The sequence below is a fragment of the Aethina tumida genome, chromosome 3, assembly GCF_024364675.1.
Source record: "Aethina tumida isolate Nest 87 chromosome 3, icAetTumi1.1, whole genome shotgun sequence".
Classification (NCBI taxonomy): Eukaryota; Metazoa; Arthropoda; class Insecta; order Coleoptera; family Nitidulidae; genus Aethina; species Aethina tumida.
The window spans coordinates 10178773-10198685 of record NC_065437.1 but is presented as its reverse complement, the minus strand read 5'-3'; the positions used below and the strand labels follow the sequence as shown (position 1 = coordinate 10198685).

Genomic DNA, 19913 nt, shown 5'->3' with positions numbered 1-19913 from the left:
TTAAGCTTTTTGTACCTTCAATTATTTCATTTTTTTCTAAAAAATATACAATAAGCTTATGGTAATTAAAGTAAGAAATGTTTGATTTAAAATCAAGTATCACGTAAAAGCGACATCGATTGTCGTTTTGTGGAATTGAGTTTTCGATTATTGGACATACTTAAATAAATTTTTCACTAAATGTATTCAATTTCACTTATAAGATGTACACAGCACGTATACGTCAACTGTGTAGCTATAAATATACTACTACAGGCATGTCGGTGACGCGAACACACGAGACTTCACCCATCCAGAAAGTGCCCAATGCACACAGCACATTGCGCGTGCGCCAGTCATGAGCATGTCAATGACGCGAACGCATTATATTTCCCTACCAAAAAGTGCCCAATGCGGCTAAAGAAGTTTAAAAATACTTTAAATCTATTATTATTTGTTAGGGAAGTCTAGTTTTCAGTTTACACACTTTTGTTGACGGCATAAAAAACAAGTATGTTTTACTTTTGCTTAATAAACATCCCTCCTTCGATTGTAATTGGAACCAAATATGTACAACCGGTCACTTGATTTTAATACTGATCTTGAACGATTATTTGGGAAATTTACCTTCTAAATTTACCCCCACGGTATCGATGAAATTGAGCGCGTTGGTAACAGATGGTAAGAGAATTGGGCGCTGATTTTTTCCTTGAAAGTACATCAGAAATAAAGATGATCTTGAAAATTTCGAATATTTCTATATAGAGATTCCTTTCACACGGCATTCTCCTCTATGAACCCTCCACTTTCAAAACAGTAATAGATATTAGCGTCAAACTCGTTTCCGGCTTAGCTGGAGGCATTTAACGAAACCACTGCATTAGTAAAATTTTAACTGATTTCAAAAAGCTCTCAAATGTACACCCTTAACTCATTCTCTAGTTCCGGGATTTTATTCTTAAGTTTTCGGGTACCTCTTGAAACGCCGGCAGACACATAGTTTGTTGGTCTACTAATCGAGGTTACCAACCCAATCAACAACTTTTTTTGTCTGAATTTATTAACAAAAGAAGGAAGCATGTCGGTGACGCGAACCCATAAGATTTTCCCTTGCCAAAAAGTGTCGGCTAAAGAAGTAATAATAGTAATAATTAAGTACAAAATTAAGTAACATGAACATACAATTAAACATATCAAAATGGACGTTAAGGATTGTATGGAAATGTTCGACTCGAAGAGGAAGAAAGCACTTTACATCTTCCTATAATTTAGCAGATAAGGTTACGTAATAAATACTCCGCAACTAGACGTGGAAGTAATTTACTGTTGATAATTAAAGGAAATCCAATATTCATCCAGAATTGTTCTAATTAATTAAAATTTTCACGTCTCAAAAACCATAACCGTAATAATCGTTGCCGATGTGAATTTGGCTCCGCCATTCAAGCATGTAGAAACAGCAAACAGAGTGAATCTGTAAATTAATGGATCCAGATCGCGCCGGATGAAATTTTTTGATCCGATTTGCACATTAATTCGGATTTGGCTTCTTTAACTTCGGGTCCGTAAAAAGTAAATTAGGTTCGGTAATACACCGCACCGCTTTCGGAAGGGGCTGCGATAATTTCCGGGGGAACAAAGAACTCAATTATACACGAAACAAACGAAATGCTCGGCCGTTTTCCGAACGAGATAATTTTGAACGCGGTTCGAAAATAATTCGCAGAAATGCGAATGCCCAAGGTAAAAAAGTGGATGCGCACGTGTGTAAAATCCGAATATGGATGAAACCGAATTGCGACCATGTCGATGTGAAAGTAACCAAGTCACACATTTTCTATTCGTTACTTCTGAAATGTTGTAAGGTTTCTTGGTTTGTTGCAGAAACACGTTTCTGACAGTAATGGCTTCCTTGTAATTAATGAGACAAATTTAATTAACATATAATTGTTTTAATAACTAAATTAGACATTGGTCTTTTTTACGACTTGTTTCCAAATACTACGTACAGTATTGGCAGAAAGTAGAGCAACTCTAAAAATATATAAATTGCTACCGTCCTGTCTAAATCTAATATAATTTATACCAATTATGAAAACACTGTATACAAAACAAACATATCGGTGAATATTTCTTGTATTAAAAATAATTCTGTTATCTACATATCAAAAAACTAAATATTCGGCTGGCAAAAAGTAGACCAACTTTTTACTAAATGTCACTAATCTCCACAAAATTCACAATAATTTTTAGTTTCATAGTATTTGGTCAAAAATAGGATAAAATATCATTGTGTCCTAGTAGTAAACACTTTCATCAGTAGAGTGGTATTATAGAAAAATGATTGATTGATGAAAAATTTCTCCTATATAATATTTATTTTATTTCTTCATTCTGTATATCGTATATGTAGACACAGTCTGTGTGTATCCATCGTATAAATACTGTACATAATACAAACTGGAAAATGTAAATAATGTCCACAACTGCAATTTGCAAATCTAGTCAATCTGATAAAAACCAAGCAACATTCCTGAACCCCCGAGTGTGTGCCAAGTTATTGAGCGAATACATGTAACAACCATTATTTACAGTTTGGACAGAAAATGTGAAGAAATATATTACTAATATATTCAAAAACAAGTTCATTTTAAATAAAATAGTACTTTATTGATTAAAAAATATTAAAGCGTTGTTCACTGTCACTGAGAACAAATTTAAAGGGAGGTAGGGCACATGAAATTTAGTTTCCTAAAATCAGATATTTTACTATTAGTCTTCTCCTGGGGCTGATTATCACGTGGTACACTTGTAAAAAGTGTGCTCAAAAATGATGGATTTCTAGGTTCCTTCGTTTTCTTATCTATATCCTGAATAATATTCGTTTGTTTTCTACGTTCTTCCAACCTCTGACTGACATCTTGAGTAGAAAGCAACAATTCGTAATATTTCTTAAAAAGCATCTCTGAAGAGTTTTGGCTTTGGCTGTGGTTGAGTTAATTTGTGAATGATTATTTTCGACTTATCATTATATATTAACAAACAGGTAATATTTGTGTTTAGGTAATATATGATCAACAACTTGCTAAAACATACCTGCTGAAATACGATTAATGTTAAGTTAAATCACATTTTTATTATTATTATAAGGTAAACTGATTTAGAAAGAAATACTAATGTATTGTATATTAATATTTATTCAACGTTAATTAAAATGTACCACATTCATAATTAAATCATATATATAATTTATCCATTAATTTACGTAACGAAAATAACATATTAATGGAACATGAGTTTTACAACTCTTTGATCATTTGATATGAAATAACATTTTATTCACCCTCAAAGAAGAATTCCAAAGTGCAATATCGAATATTGATATTCACATCATCGAATTTACTAGAAAAAGTATTGGCATTGAAATACATATGATACACAGCTGAAACGTTGACAGTATTTATATATTGTACATTGTTTACACGATACGTGTATTCATTAAAATGCACACCAACTAACACAAATATAAATGCTCAACATCACATTAATGCAATGAATTTTGATGTTCAGTATGACTCAAATTATTACAATTTTTATTTGTCATGTTCATGTTGAAATCTATTGTTTGTAAGTTCAGTTTGCAGATAATTTTTTATTCATTTAAAATAAACCATTTTGTAAAACAGAACTAAACAATTTGTGTATTCAACAGACATTTATTCGTTGAGTTGTAACACTTTACCGTTGGCAAGGCTGCCTCCAAGGTCCAGAAAAATGTATTTGTAATAGACGAACGTTTTATCCTTTCTAGTCTAAGAATTTAATCGAATTCCAGTTTTTTCAACATTACTATGCATATCTGACGTACATAATTGAACTTTTTTTATTTTAATTAAAAGTTATGAGTTCATTACAAAATATAAATTGTGGTAAAACTATAAAATTAAATATTATAACTACAGTACTAGTAGTAATAATATAAAAAATGTATAAATCTGTTGTATGGTTAAAAATATTAATTAAAATTAATAGACATGAAGTGATGTAAAACTGTAAACAGAGAATTAAATTTTACGTATTAATTTAAAATAACATTTCCACGTAAAGAAATCATTTTAGAAAATATTTTTCAGATAAATTTAAATACTCTTTAAATTGATGATTTATACTCTTTAAATTGTTAATTTGATTTAAGAAAGAAATATAGTGCATGACAACAATTTATGGGGTTATATGAATAGATAAAATATTCTAAATTGGAACAAAGAAAAGCCATAATAAATAAATAATATCTTTTGATTATCTTAAGCATACATTAATTTAAATATTATTCATTTAAAAAAGAAATTTAGTAAACAATGTTGTATGTATAAAAATTAATTAAATTGAACTGACATAAATAGATGTAAAACTGTAAAGCAGAGAATTAAATTGTGCATAGAAACTTAATAATAATTTTAGAAAATATTTCTTTAGATAAATTCATATACTGCATAAATTGTTAATTTACTTTAAGAAAGAAGAAATATAATGCTTAACAGAATTTTGTGGAGTTAAATGAAATTAATTTAAATATTCATTTAAAAGAGATTATTGGACAAACAAAAATTAGTAAAAACGGACCTACAACATATAAATTGAGTAAAAATTTTAACAAATAATTGGATTTTAAATTTTTCTACAAAATTTAATTCTCTGTTACAATTTTCCATGATAAAAACCAGATTAAAATTTTTTAACACGAAATATGATTAAGCCTATGCACTGTAAGGCCTAATTCAAGTAAAATAAACTGATTTATACATTAAATAATATCTTTATTTATAAAATTGATTAAAAAATAACTATCCTTAAAATTATTGGAGCGCAAATTCAAGAATAAACAGCGAAATCGGGGAAAAAACCGTGTTGAATTCTTATTATTCCGGATCGATTATTCATTTCAATCTTGCCCATTCCTTCCACTAATTAACTTTAATGAGCTACCTCGCAATGCTCTTTACATACATTATGTTCGGTTTGTGGTTGTTCCTGTTAAACGCACATAAAATTTGTGGCGTTACGTTTCCTGATTTTCCCGCTTTGATTAATTTTTGTTTTGTACATTTTTCAGGCGCATCCTGCCGAACATGAATCAGACCAACACACAGCATTAAACAACAAACTCTGAGTCAAACGTTAAGGTATGTTAAATTTCACGTTTTTCCTTTTTTGTTAATTTAATGGTAAAAATCATCGATATTGATTAAATAATTCAGGCCGAGCGTTACGTCGGACTATTAATTTCGAATTACATTCGGCCATATGTTCCATTTCCATTATTCTCGTACAGTTTACTAGTATTACATTGTGCAACGTTATCTCACAGTCAAATTCTTGAGCGGCGACAATCGACCTTAGGCACACGAGATTTAAGAGTGATACGCGCGAAAGAAAATGAAAGTTGTTATTGCCAGTCAATTTATTGACCTCAATTTGGCTCTGTGTGCTTTCGATTTCACCTGTGAAAGACACGGCGGTTTTTTTCTGGTTATTTAATGTCTGACATAACTTTATTCTATCCGACGATGGGGGTTGATGTTTGCCTTTTTTGATTAACGATTTAATCAGTTTTACAGCACCGAGGTTTATCAATTAATGGCTCGGCCATAAATAACGCTTGTGCGTTGCGGAGACCATCAGACCATCATCCACTCGGGGCAAAGACTGGTATGCGGTACGCACAAGATATTACCCTCATTATAGATTATGCATGATTATGAATTGTGGACGGTATCCAATATCGAATGGAATCGGTCGCGGAATGATTCAGGCGCTCGATCGCGATCCGCCGTCTCCGTCTTTGTTTCAGCTAAACAGCCATTCGGACAAACTGGTTTCTCTATTAGTTGGAATTAATTACGTTTAATATTGCATTTTGCCAGTCGGTATAAATTGCATTTTTGTTGGATAAAGCGTTACCTCGGGACAACGTTGATTTTAAGCGTGGATAACGGCGGAACTTGATTATGGGCGAACGCATTCATGCCCTCTGCGCGTTCAATGCAATTCTAATATTGATTTTGTACGATATTTTAATTAAAAATTCCTTAATTTGAATAATTTAAGTACAATTGTTTGATTCCTTCATATTTCAGCTTTTGCACGGAATTTATTATGAAGAGTCAAAGGAAAGGTGGGAATACCTTTATGTCACTACTTTCAGTTTAATTATTTATTTTCCAAGAGCTTGAAGATTCCTTCGAAATCAATTCGATGAAATAAATTTTATTTAAACTCCAATATTAATTTCGTAATGAATTAAGGAACATGAATTTAATTAATTGGTTCTTGGTAATAGAAATTCTAATAATTTTAAAAATTACTAAGTTTTTTTAGTTACTTTTTAATTTTGTTAAGTTCTTATTAATTTAAATTTTCAGTTTTTGTACATTGCATTCAATTATTTGTATAATTTTTAAAAATAGAATATAATCAATATATATATAATACGATATTTTTAAAGTCAAATGTATCAACAGATGTCAAAACAAAATTTTGGTAAAACCACTAAATTTGATGTTGGAAATTTACAATAAGGAGTCATTATTAGTATTCTCAAAATTTGTACGAATATTCGTTGTTTCCAGCATCAAAATTAGTGATTTTACAGATATTGTAATGATATAGCCATTCGATTTGCAATTTCAAGAAATTAAAAATTCAAAAACTGAATATATCAGAGTTCAGAGTAGAAAGAATAGAAAAGTAATACATGTCAAGTTACAATTGCTATAAAAATTTCAAATTAGTACCTTTTTCCGTTTTCCATAAACTTCTTTTGAATAAGTTAGGTTAATCACCCTGTATATATGACAATATAATTTTAAGGTCATTTGAAACTATATTAAAAATAATTACTAAATAAAATTTATGTTATAATAAATTTTATAAATATAAAATTAATAACATTTTTTTAAAGAAGATGAAAATTTATATTAATATTAGTTTCTTTATAAATATTAAGATTTTTAAACATATAATTAATTAATTAATTATTATTAAAAAATTATAAATCTGATGATATTAGATCAATTATGATTAATTAATATAATGTAATTCTATTATTCGATTTAACGGTTTTTAAGTCAATTATAAAAATCATCCTGTATAACTATAGAATTTAAAGGACATTTGAGAATATTTTAACAATCATAAAAATATTTTTATTAAATTAAAAGTGTAAAAAAATAATAAAATAAAAGAATTTTAAAATGGAATGGAAGAAAAAATAGCAACTAATATTGATAAATTTCAACACTGGAAAGTTAAATTACTAAATAAAATTTATATCATAAATTAATTAAATAAGTAAATTAAAAAATGGTAAAATTTTAACAAAAGACTTCATAATTAACTAAAATGTTGTTAGATTTGAAAATGTTTTTTATAAATGAAATTATAATAACTTATATTAAAATCTACAATTTGCAAACAACAATCTATAATAATGTTATAAAAATACATTTTTCGACAGTATTAAAATTAAGCAAAATTTTGTATAAAGGAACAATGTATTACATAATAAGATATAGGTTTATAAAATCCATTGTTCATTAACTTTGGCCAGGAAATTATTCATTACCAAATTCTAGACAGTTAATTACATACATAGTAAAATCTGGGGTCACATGCATATTTAATAACAGTCAACCTGTACAATAATCTGAAATTAAATTGCCTCCAAAACTTCCGAGATCTCCATATAATTTTAATTACAAGTTTTATCTCCCGAGTTCAAAGATTGTGGGAGATGATGAACCATGATTTTCAAGTACTGTAGCACCGTCACACGGACGAATTACACACCATTAAAATTTAAGTTCGTTTACCTTTCGAAAACAAAATTCAGGCATTAAAAATCCGATTTCGCCCACTTCACATAAATTTAGTAGGTGTTTGAGTGGTCCTGAGTCATTGGACCTGTTTTTTCCTTCTCCTTCGCAGGAAACCTGTTTATTGTATTAATTCATTTTCCAAATCCGTGTACAGTTAGACAACAGTCAATTCTGGTGGGATAAACGCAAAAAATCATTGCAATTAGAGGTTTATTTGCGCAATTTGTTCTGGCCACGTTAAAATCAAAAGTACCACGTCGAATAATTTCATCCTTGTTAGCGAATGATGGGGAGGGGACCTTCACTTTTTAACAGCAAATTGGACACACCAAAATTAAATTCACTTATACAAAAAGCAAGTTCTTTGACTTGACAATAACGTGTTTGTGTACAGTTATCCTCATCCAGGATGGAAATTTCAATTATTCGTCTACTTGTGCGAAATCGACAAACAATTAACCGCGTCGCTTTAACAGACATTCCTGGTACGTAATTTGCATAATATTTTTAATGGATTTTTAAAATCGCCGTGCGAAACGTATTCATTCGTTCTTGTGTTATAATACGCCGCGACCTACACAAACTACCCACTGTCCGGTTAAAAATGTCGCAAGCCAAGGATAACAACTGTTACTTTCTGTGTTACGACTTTATCTCGACTCCTCTACTGCTAATTGGTTCGCAAAAATCCGGGTGGATACATACAAGAACAACAACAATGAATGCACAAAAATATTCAAGCATTTTTTATTTAATTTAGAACATTAAAAGTTTTCTTGATAAACTGGTTGAAAGTTTCATTAATTTTACATATGTTAATGTGGCATAATTTGGAATAAATATTAGAGAAAATAAGCGGTCAAGAAAAATGTTTACTTGTAAAAGTGGACCAATAAATCGAATCGATATTATCGTATATTAAAGTACAATTTACAATATTTGTTGCCGGAATTTTATTTATTGGACCCTTATCAATTTCATCCATTGTTGGCCAAAAAGTTATACAGCGCTCCGGGACAAATCAATACGTTATGCGAGATAAAGTAAATAAGATTATTTATTGGAAATTATCTGGATAAAAGTGAAATATGTTCGGCGTTATGGAAATGATTTAAATCCCGCCTGCTTTTATCGCCCACAATACAACAGTACATGTCACAAATTCATGAGTGTTTCGCACAAAACATTTCTGTGTCCAAACTTAATTAAAACAAAGGCATATGGTTATAAAAGCACGGGACGTCTCCTCCATTAAAAAACATTGTTCAAACAATACGAAATCTCAGGTAGTGTTCGAACGGTTTCGAAAACCGACGTCAAGCAAATGTGTATTTTTATAGACTTGACTGTTGTAAAAAGAATATTGCGGATTCATCCTTAAAAAACAAATGTCCCTTCACTAAAACCGATGACACACATCAAATAAAATAAACAAAAACCTCTCCTTTTTTAGGAATTTTAATCATTATTTGTTCATAGAATAAAACTAAATTGATGTAAGAATTGAAATAACAATTTAAATTTGGAATATGTATTTTAATATTTTATGGTATTAAATTAATTCTTAATAAAATTTTATGCATTTTGTCATTATTTAGGTATAAAGTTTATTTATAGGAGTTTCATAAAATATAAATGCATTAAAGGATGCTTTGTTTCAATTAGAAAACTCCTTACAAAACATAAGCATAAAATATTAATTTCTATCAATTAATTGAAAGAGTGTTTTGGTTTATAATTTTTTTGTATTAATAATTAAAACACAAAATATTTGAATTTAATCAATTGAAATTTATTTTGAATTATTATAAATTTATTATAATATTATATAACCTATTTAATAATTCCTTTGAAATTTAGTTATAGAAGTTTAATAAAATATTAATATGTTAGAGATTGCTTTGTTTCAGACAAAATTTATTTTTACATCAATATTTAATACTACATAAATACAAATGCTTTTTTGGTTCGAAGTTTATTTTTAAAATTAGTATTTTTTTATTTCATATTCACAAATTATTAAATTTTTATTAAATATGTTTTCTATATAAATAATAAATATGTTAAAACTTAATTTATTTTGTAAATTTTTTGTATTAATTAAAAGAATTAAATTTATTTTTTTTTTTTGTTCGAAGCTTATTTTTACAATTAGTATTTTTTACTTCATATTCACAAATTTTCTTTAATTTATATTAATTATGCTTTACCATATAAATAATAAAAATGTTATAATTTATAATCTAATTTGTAATTTTTTTGTATTAATACTACAAAAAATTCAAGTTTAGGAGAAATTATTGTTTTTGTTCGAAATTTATTTTTAAAATTAGTATTTTTTTTTTACTTCACATTCACAAATTTTGTTAAGTTTATATTAATTATGCTTTTCCTTATAAATAAAATATATAAAATATTAAAATTTATAATTTATTTTGCAATTTTTTGTATTAATATTTAATACTACAAAAAATTCGAGTTTAAGAGAATTTATTTTTTGTTATGTTCGAAATTTATTTTTAAAATTAGTATTTTTACTACATATTCACAAATTATGTTAAGTTTATATTAATTATGTTTTTCCATATAAGTAATAAATGTCTTAAAATTTATAATTTATTTTGTATTAATAAAACTACAAAAAATGAATTTATTTTTAAAATAGTGTTTTTTTATTTCATATTCACAAATTTTCTTAAGTTTATATTAATTATGCTTTTCCATATAAGTAATCCTAAAATTTATAATTAATTTTGTAAATTTTTTATGTTAACACACTATAGGCGGGCAGCAAAATAGTCCAAACTAAGTTGTTGAATTATAACAAAAATTAAGAGATAATTCTTTTAGTTCCGTATGTAAACCAATAGAGTAAAATTATCTCACCCCGCTTTTAAAGTAAGTACATTGAAAAAGCTAAAAATTACCCGGTTCACTAACAATCAACAGTTCTCGAGACGGATATTTTTACCCGACCCGCTTATAGTGTGTTAATATGTAATACTACAAAAAAATTGAATTTAAATGAATTTCTTTTCTTTTTTTGTTCATAGTTTATTATTTAAATATTTAATTTAATATTTCCATAAATCAATAATATAAATAAGTTTATATTAATTAAGTTCTTCATGTATTAATATGATGTATATCAGTAATAAAAGTTTTTATTATTTTATAATTTATTTGAAATTTATTTAAGTTTAATAAAATATTAATACATGAGAAATAAATTTTAAAATTTAAATTGAATTTTTTAATTTATTTTAATTTAGTTTATAATTATTTTTTTAACAGAAATTAGTTTATTAAAAATTAAATTCATTAAAAAAATAAATATTTAATGAATTTTGATACTTCAAAATAACAAAAATAATTAATAAAAAATATTTGTTTTTAATTCTATTGTTAATGAATGGATAAATCCTGAAAGTGAAACTAGATAAAATTGAAACTAACTAGTTAAATTAAATTCGTTATTGAACCGCATTAAAATCAGAAAGTAAATAAGCCGGTCATTGACAACTAATTATATTATCAGAGTTACGCAACATTAACAACAATCGAATCAATTTTACACTGGAATAGAAATATTTTAATTATCGCTTGGCATGTGTGCTATTAATGCGGTGCGGCCGGTAACAGATTTGGTAAGAATAACTGTATCCTAAACCATTGTTTAGAAAGTCATTTTAATCGAAATCTGTGGGAGGCAGGCGGCCTTTGCCTAATTCAGACTAATTGCATCACCATCACAATTCATCTCGTCTGCTTCAAAATGCTAACATCGATTTACTTTATGTAATTTATGAACGAAGATGTTACTAGATTTAATTACTATTAGAACTCATCAAAACTTGAATGGCTTCAAACAAGATTGATCGTCGAAAGAGAGAGAAATTAATCAGTTTTTTTGTCCATCGAAATTCACCCCGTCGTCAGTTTAAGGGCGCCTCCAACAAAAAAAGGCCATTTGAAAACAAGAGGGCCTAATGAATGCCTGCATGGTCTACTTCATCGCAAAATGTTTCGCAGGCAAAAACGTCCTCGAATTATGAGGGCATTTCGCAACTGTCCAAATCATTCCCCGATAAATTCCGTCCGTCGAGACAATTAAAAAGTATCCACACACAATCGGAATGAACCGTTGCGTGTTTCGCTGAACTGGATTTATTGTATAATAACGTAGAATAAATTACACTTTCTCTTGTTTATTATCGAGGAGAAGAACACCGTAACCGTGGCTAAATCATATTTCACATCAAAACTGGCTATTAATTATCTGATTAATTGTTATTTAGGGCATAAGGTTCTCTTTGTTGTGGCGTTGCACGCTCCATATTATTAAAATAGACGACCGCTACTTCATAACAGTTTACGCGCATCTTTGAATCCGAAAATGGGCAATTAACCACAATGCTATGTCGAATTCATGTCTTCTTCACAATAACGCATCTTTGTGTCTTAAGTTTGGACTCAATGTCTTTGCTGTGGGAAAATTATAAAACACTATTAAACTAAACTATTAATATTTTACGGTTAATTTTTATGATAAGAAATATATACAAAACTATTTTTATTACTTTCTGGATTTTTTTATAATAAAAACTAAGATGAGAACATGTAAATAAAATCAAGTTTTGATTTTAAATAATTTCATGAATAGTAATAAAAATAATTATTCTGCATAGAATTTATTTCCTCCTTCTTGATTTAAAATCATTATTAAAAAGGCACACTTCCCCCAACTTATTACCATACAAAATACCCTTAACATGAACCAATTTATATAAGAAGATCCCTTGTTTCAGATGTCTCAGTTTCTAGTCGTGTTGCTGGCGTTGAGCCTGTGCTCGTTGACAGCCGCCCAGTCCAATTACGCGGACCAGGCGAACAACATCGAGTATCAAGGAGAAGGCCTGCCCGAACAGGCGACCCTCGATGGCAAAGTCACCAAACTGGACGATCTCAGTCCGGTCATCTTCCTAAATCGCACCAAGGCGGTGCTGAACTGCGCCGCCGGCTCCATGCAGATCGATCTCAAGTTCAACGATAAATTTTACGGGATCGCCTATGCCGACTTCGACAGGAACTCGGCCTGTCAGGTTTACGGCAACGGCGGGCTCAACTACAAATTGGAGTTGCCGCTGAAGGGTTGCGGAACGAAGCAGGTGAGTTTTCGGGGGGTAAATCCCATTATTTCGTACGTGTTAATTTGAATAATGGGATTGTTTATGAATTATGGTTCACGTATTATATGAATCTGCCGAGAACATGCATACATATGTAACGGAAACGGAAATTAAACTATAAACAGAATATTGGAAACCATAAGATAAATATTACATTCAACTTAATTTCCAATAAAACTAGCGTAAACTTTTAAAGATTCTTTTGTTCATTAAAAACCCCAGTTATAGTTAATATAATTAACAATGAGGAAGAACTTTCAATACTTGTTCAATAACCGCATGAAAAATAGAAGGCAACGTTACGAAGTGAAATGTGCAGATTCAATTACAATGCAGTTGGATAGCTTTAAATTACTTTATTACTTTCATTCATTCATGGTATTAATAATCCATAATAGAAAGCATTTCGTGAGAATAACGTATTATGTAAAGTTATATCAGTTTCACTTTGTCACACATTTTCCTTCGATTTTTTATAAATTTTATATTCTAGTAATATTTTAGGAACCTCAACGTGTTTTTACCAACAACATAGTTGTTAGGTTTCATCCTGGTTTAGAAATTGATGGAGACGAAATCATCACCATAGTATGCCGCTATCCCCCGCCAGTAGCACCAATTCCAGCACCATTGCCAATGTAAGAAACCAACCATAAAATAACTAACAAAAACTAAACGATTACCCTTTTTAGTCGCAAAGATTTGGTACCCGCAGCAGCCTTAGAGCCACCACTAAAAGGATTCCAAATCCTCTTAATCATCTGCGGTATTCTTTTCCTCTCCCTTCTACTACTTGGATTAGGATGTTCCTACTACTGTTTACGAAAACGAAACGTCACAGTCATCAGACATCCTTTCTCTTCAATCGGAACTGGCTCAGAAATCACCAAACTTTCTGGAAGTTCTCTTGGTAATCCCACCTCTTTCATAGATTCCAAAGCTGAACCTAACAAACAATGTTTTTCCGCAGGAAACCTTTCAATGTTCGAAGGTCTCAAGATTCCCAGAGCTCACGCTCCTCCAATAGCAGGAGGAAGCAGTTCCGGAAGCGAAGGACCGTTGATCAGCGACACCCTTCCTTCCGACTACCCGTCGGAGTCGCACTCCGAAATCGAAGACGTCGACACTCGCTCCTTGCCAGTCTCGTCGGCCGGTAGCTTCGAAAACAAGGCCTACGTGCAGGACAACAGCAGCTTCTACAGCGAAGGATATGGCCACACTCAAGAACAACAGATGCAGAACGCAGTCGCTACTCCAGCTATGGTACCAAGACTTCCACTGGCCGTTAAGGATCAACCCAAGTTCGACGTGCAGGTGCGAGTCAAGAGGGCGCCGCCCTCTCCGCCAAGTATCTCCTTGTCGGATTCTGAGAGTTCTGTGGCTAGAACTGAGAGGAATCTGTCTACGATCATGGAACAACGCGAAGAGAGCGTCAGATCTATGGACTCACCGTTGCCGCAAGAAAGGACTCAATTCACTTACGTCCCTGAGTTGCACCCACCACCTAAACATGTACAGCCAGCTCCTACTTTCAATAGGATTTTGAGGAGACAACAAGAATTGCATGAAGAGCCCGCTAGAATTACTCCTGCCAGGTCTATTGCTTCTTTGAATACCGAAATGACTGACACACATTCCTTGACTGAAATTATCGATGACTCTCACCACAAAATTGTGACTGCTGCTCCACCACCGCCCCCACCGATTATTCCAAGACAAGAATACGTTATGGAGATGGAAGAACCTGAGTCTTTGGAACCTCCAATTGCTGTTGTTCACAAACCAGAGATCACCTCTCATGTTGTCGACGATGTTTATTTAAGAACGATAACTGAGAAGAAGACAATCGAAGACATCGAACGTCACAAGAGATTGGTAACTGAATACCACACTCGCCAAAAACCTGTTGAGGATCAGAGATGGGACGTCACAATTAAGAACTACCCAGCTGAAATGAGGGAACCTCCAGAATGGGAGAACTTCTCAGACATTTCTTCCGCTTCCGGCATGACTTTGACACCGAAAATGGAACGTTCTGTAATGAGTCTCCCACCACCAAGCTCCATCGATGATAACAAACTACCGTTGAACTCCCCAGAGTTGGTGGGCAGCATTGGACAACAACCACCTCGGCAGCAACCTCGTCACACCGCCACACTCAGTCTTCCACCCAGAGAAGAAAACTTCTTATCCACGTTCAACATACCGATCGAAAATCCAGAAGTTCCTAACTGGAACGTATTGATCAGAGTCTTACAACCAGAACCAGAGGAAGGACCTGTAATCGAAAGTGCCGAAATTTTCAACTCTCAATTGACAATGGCCGACAAGATTAAATGGCGTCAGATTATCACAACCGAATCCACCCTTCGCACCCTTCTGACGGAAGCAGTGGTACGCGAAGATTTCGAAAGAATCCGTCGCGACACAAGATACGAACAGTTGTTCGAGCCACCAAAATGGGACGTGATCATCCGTATCTTGACCCCGGTGGACAAACCGAAAACTCGCTTCAAGAAAAAATCCGACTGGGACACTAGAAGTCGCCGCAGCAGCTTGCCAACCCTTTACGAATACGACTCCGATGGAGGAAGCTCCGTGAGAACGATCACTAAAGAGCCGATGGTGCATCCATCAATTCCGTTGAGATCTAGGAAGACGTCCAAGTCCAGTTACAGAAGCGAGGCTGATCTCAGATCCATGTCCGAGATGATCGTAGACTTCGGCCGTCCGGATCACGGCGACAGTCATTCCGAGGCGTCCAGTTACTATCCTGGCCGATACTACGATGATCCTGAAGCCGATCACCACCCACACCCAGGCTTGGCCAGATCCTTAAGTCAGCCCAGTTTGGCCAGATCCGCCAGCGAGTTTACAGAAAGATGGGCTGCCCCATCGAGGTACGACACCGCCAGCGAGTACACATCTCCCGAAGGTACTCCCAAGTCTCAGAGGAGCACGAGGATTCAGCCACATCACTTGTCGTTACCGAGGGAAACGTCCGAACGAAGTTCGGTTTGGCAAACAGCCACCGCGAGCAGAGTGTCTCAAGGGCCGGGTCACTCCGCCCAGGCTGTCGTGACGCAGGAGTTTAGGAGTGAGGCTTCGACCAGTTTCATGGGGCCGCCGCCCAAAAACTGGTTCGGAGACAACGACAGCGAAGCTAGTTATAAGTAAATAAATCCTATTAGTTGCTAATTTACTAATAACCGGTTTACTGCCCGCATATTATTATGTTTAACTTTTAGTGTAAATTAATTACTATTTAACCGGTACCTACTGCCCTTTTTTATACATTGTAAAGGATTATTACGTACTAGGTAGTAATATTTAGTAACTAGAATGCTGTGATAATGGACGTCTAGGAATGTATTGGATTGCGGATTCTTTTGACCTAAGGGCTTACCCGGTTTTTCACTTTTCCACGGAGGCTGTGGGGAATTGCAGAATTGGGTATATATTTTACATTTTTAACGACTCTCATTTATCTCCACGATTGTACTGAGTACGATTGCTCAATTTTATCTTTTGTCTTTTTTGGTGGCGGGATTTAGGGCTTCTTTATACTACTAAAACCTACTATATTTTGTATAAAATTTTATACGATTTTTTTTAATATAATATTCCTAGTTTAGGTGCTATTTTAATTATATTAAAATTGTTTGTAACTATTTTTATACGAAACAAATAATTTATATTTTAATTGTATTACATTTAAATATAATAAATTGCTTTTTTACTATAATGGAATTTTTAGTTTGACCTTCAAGACTACCAGACAGTGTCATTAATATTAGTTAGTTTAATAAAAAAGTGGGTTTCATATAGTTATTCAAAACATTACCATTAATTTATATTCTAATTGAAGAAATTTGGATATTATAATCGTAAAATTTAATTTTCAAATTTGATGGTGGTATAAAAGAATTGAGTTCAATCAGTTGATACCATAATACCGTAAACCATACAACCATGCTCCCTTTAATAACTTTTATTACACTTCTCTTGAGTTTAATTATCCTTAAACTGCAAGAAAATAATCACAGAAAAAAGTACAGAGCCTTTTACAGTGTTCCATCTCCTCCAACACTTCCATTCATTGGAAACGTGCACCAGATTTTAGGAAAAAGTAAGTGTACAATAATTTTACGATCAATCTTCCAATTTAAGGTTCCAGATTTTCTGTCTGGCATTAATTATGTTATGAACAATTGTGAATCGACATTGGTGTACGTTCCAAAAAGGCTTTACATAACGTCAATAGCGGAGGAAATTAAAATTATATTAAACCATCGGAATTCGTTCAATAAAAGTGAAGATTATAATTTACTAAAATTTGTTTATTCAAAAAGCTTATTTACGGCAGAAGGTTAGTATTACTTTTGTAAATATGTGAATTGAATATTTGTAATATTTTTAGCTGCTGAATGGAAGAGAAGTAGAAAAATTATTTCATTTCCATTAAATCAAAACGCCTTAGTATCGTTTGTTGACATATTTTATGAAAAGAGTTGTAGTTTAGTTGAGACTCTTAAGAATAAAGATTTTGATTGTCACGACATATATCACACCTTTGGATTTTTTATAGCAGACGTATTTATTGGTAAAAAAAATTAAAATAGAATTAAAACAGAAAAGTTTAATGATCGTGGTATTTGCAGTGGCTAATTTTGGAATTGAAGAAGACTTAAATATGGATTTCGTTAAACTTATTTCTGAGTAAGTGTAGCCAATTAATAGAAACGGATAAATATTAATTAACATTTCAGAGGACAAAGGATTATAACTAACAGAGTGGCAAACATATTCAAATGGAATGACTATTTATTTTCCTTAACGTCGGAGGGAAAACGAACAACCGATAACAAAATGGTAGCGATGAAATTAATAGACAAAGTAAATATTTACCCTGTAATTACACGAAAATTTTAAATTGGCTGTTTTAGTGCATCAAACAAAGGAGGAACGAGAAAAAATATTTGAATGGTGAAAAGTTATGCCTGTTAGATCACCTCATAAACGAGGTGGAAAAGAATAATCTGGACGAAGAATATATTAAAGAGGAAATCCTTTTCGTTGCCTCAGCTGTAAGTTACATTTATTTTTATGCCTTTGCGTTTGAGTTTATGTTTATTTCAGGCAATGGACGCCACCGCTTATTCACTCGCTTATACTTTATGTTTGTTGGGAATTTATCCAGAGATTCAAGTACGTTCAGATATTTATTTTATATTAAATACAAAAAAAATGTTTACAGAATAAAGTACACGATGAAGTTACGAAAATCGTGGGTGACAATAAAATAACATACAAAACAGCAACCCAACTAAAATACACTGAAATGGTTATAAACGAGTCTCTGCGATTAATGCCCACAGTACCGTTTATCGGTAGGAAAACTTCTGACGACTTAAATTTAGGTAAACACATTTTGCTGCTTAAATATGTATCTTTCTAACTAATTAACTGCATTCAGGGAACGTTGTTGTACCTCCAAACACAAACATGTTGGTCAACTTTTTCGCATTGCACAGAAATCCTAAATATTATCCGGATCCGACCCGTTTTGATCCGGAACGGTTTTCACCCGAGGAAATAGCTAAACGGCCACAGTATACTTTTCTCCCATTTTCCGGAGGGCCCAGAAATTGTCTCGGTAGTAAAATACTTTATTACAGGGTGATTCACCCAATTTATTTGTTAGAAGTTTACGAAGATGGAGAACTATATTGGTTTGAAATTGAAGCAAGTATAAATTGACTTGGACCACTTTTCTAATATGTTTTCATTTCCGATTTTACCTGTTATGAGACACCATATATATTTTTATATTATTAAATTCTATATACAATTGCAAATGGCTATACCATTATACCTAAACATGGTAGTTTTTAAGATATTATTTTTTTTCAAAAATGGTCCAAATAAAATATCTGTAAGGCCACCAATTTTGATACTGGAAAGTTATTTAAATTGATAGCTTTACCGACATTTCAGTTAGATCATTAATTTGTCAAAATTATTGGAAAAAAATTAATATTAAAAAATTATTGGATTTAAATATAGAACATGGTATTGCCATTTTATTTTTAATTACATGTAGAATTTAAAAAAACAAAAATTTACAGGGTGTTCTATTGAAAACAACAAAGTTGAAATTTTGTTGATAATAAATTAAAAACGTAGATCATCTCAAGTTATAATTGTTTTAAAAATTTCAAATCAATACCAATATTTCCGTACTCCATAAACTTTTAATAAATAAGTTCAGGGTGAATCACCCTGTACATATATATTTATTATTGAATTTCTAGGTTCCAAATACAGTTCGTTATTAACAATTACAGCCATCGCTAACGTAATCAGACATTTTCAAGTGACGACCAAATACAAATCGTTCGACGAATTGGAATTCGACTACAACATCGTTTTGGTAACTCCGGAACCTCTGGATTTGCATTTTAATTTGCGCTGAACTATGAATAAACTTGACTTGAAACTTTGCCTTTTCTTCAATTAAAACTTAAATTATATCAGCCAATGACGGATTAAATGTTCAAGCCGAATGGGAAAATTGACGTGTTGCCCTTTCGGATTTATTATTAAGTCTGCGGACGTAAAATTCTGACATTCAAGACGGAAAATATTATTATTGAGTTATTCACACGAAACGCGTTTCACAGTCGGAGCACAATGTGCGTGATTTTTGTTTTGTTTGCCCGACGAAATTCACAGTGGCATGCTATCTGGAAATTCTGGAATTCTACGAATATGGAAATGCAGTTTTTGCCATGCTTTTTACGTTCTAAAACCAGACAATAGCAACACTTGTCGACATATGCAAACTTGAAAATTATTAGATATAGGT

The 19913-nt window shown here is 31.8% G+C and overlaps 2 protein-coding genes across 2 annotated transcripts in view; both read left to right on the top strand.

The window, feature by feature from the left end:
• Window positions 1-16790, top strand: part of LOC109600991 (uncharacterized) — a 30203-nt gene extending 13413 nt beyond the window's left edge. The window contains exons 2-6 of the mRNA XM_020017190.2: window positions 5093-5162; window positions 12665-13024; window positions 13550-13683; window positions 13738-13955; window positions 14016-16790. Coding sequence (XP_019872749.1) covers window positions 12665-13024; window positions 13550-13683; window positions 13738-13955; window positions 14016-16222 — 2919 coding nt within the window. The 5' untranslated portion in view covers window positions 5093-5162 and the 3' untranslated portion in view covers window positions 16223-16790. The remainder of the gene's footprint in view (window positions 1-5092; window positions 5163-12664; window positions 13025-13549; window positions 13684-13737; window positions 13956-14015) is intronic.
• A 249-nt stretch (window positions 16791-17039) lies between these two features.
• Window positions 17040-19527, top strand: LOC109600984 (cytochrome P450 4C1-like). Its single transcript, XM_020017179.2, has 10 exons — window positions 17040-17174; window positions 17223-17414; window positions 17466-17648; window positions 17707-17764; window positions 17815-17941; window positions 17992-18132; window positions 18185-18253; window positions 18303-18465; window positions 18522-18701; window positions 19360-19527. Exons 2-10 carry the CDS (start codon window positions 17249-17251, stop codon window positions 19518-19520), a joined length of 1248 nt encoding a protein of 415 aa, XP_019872738.2. The 5' UTR covers window positions 17040-17174; window positions 17223-17248; the 3' UTR covers window positions 19521-19527.
• Window positions 19528-19913: the final 386 nt, after the last annotated feature.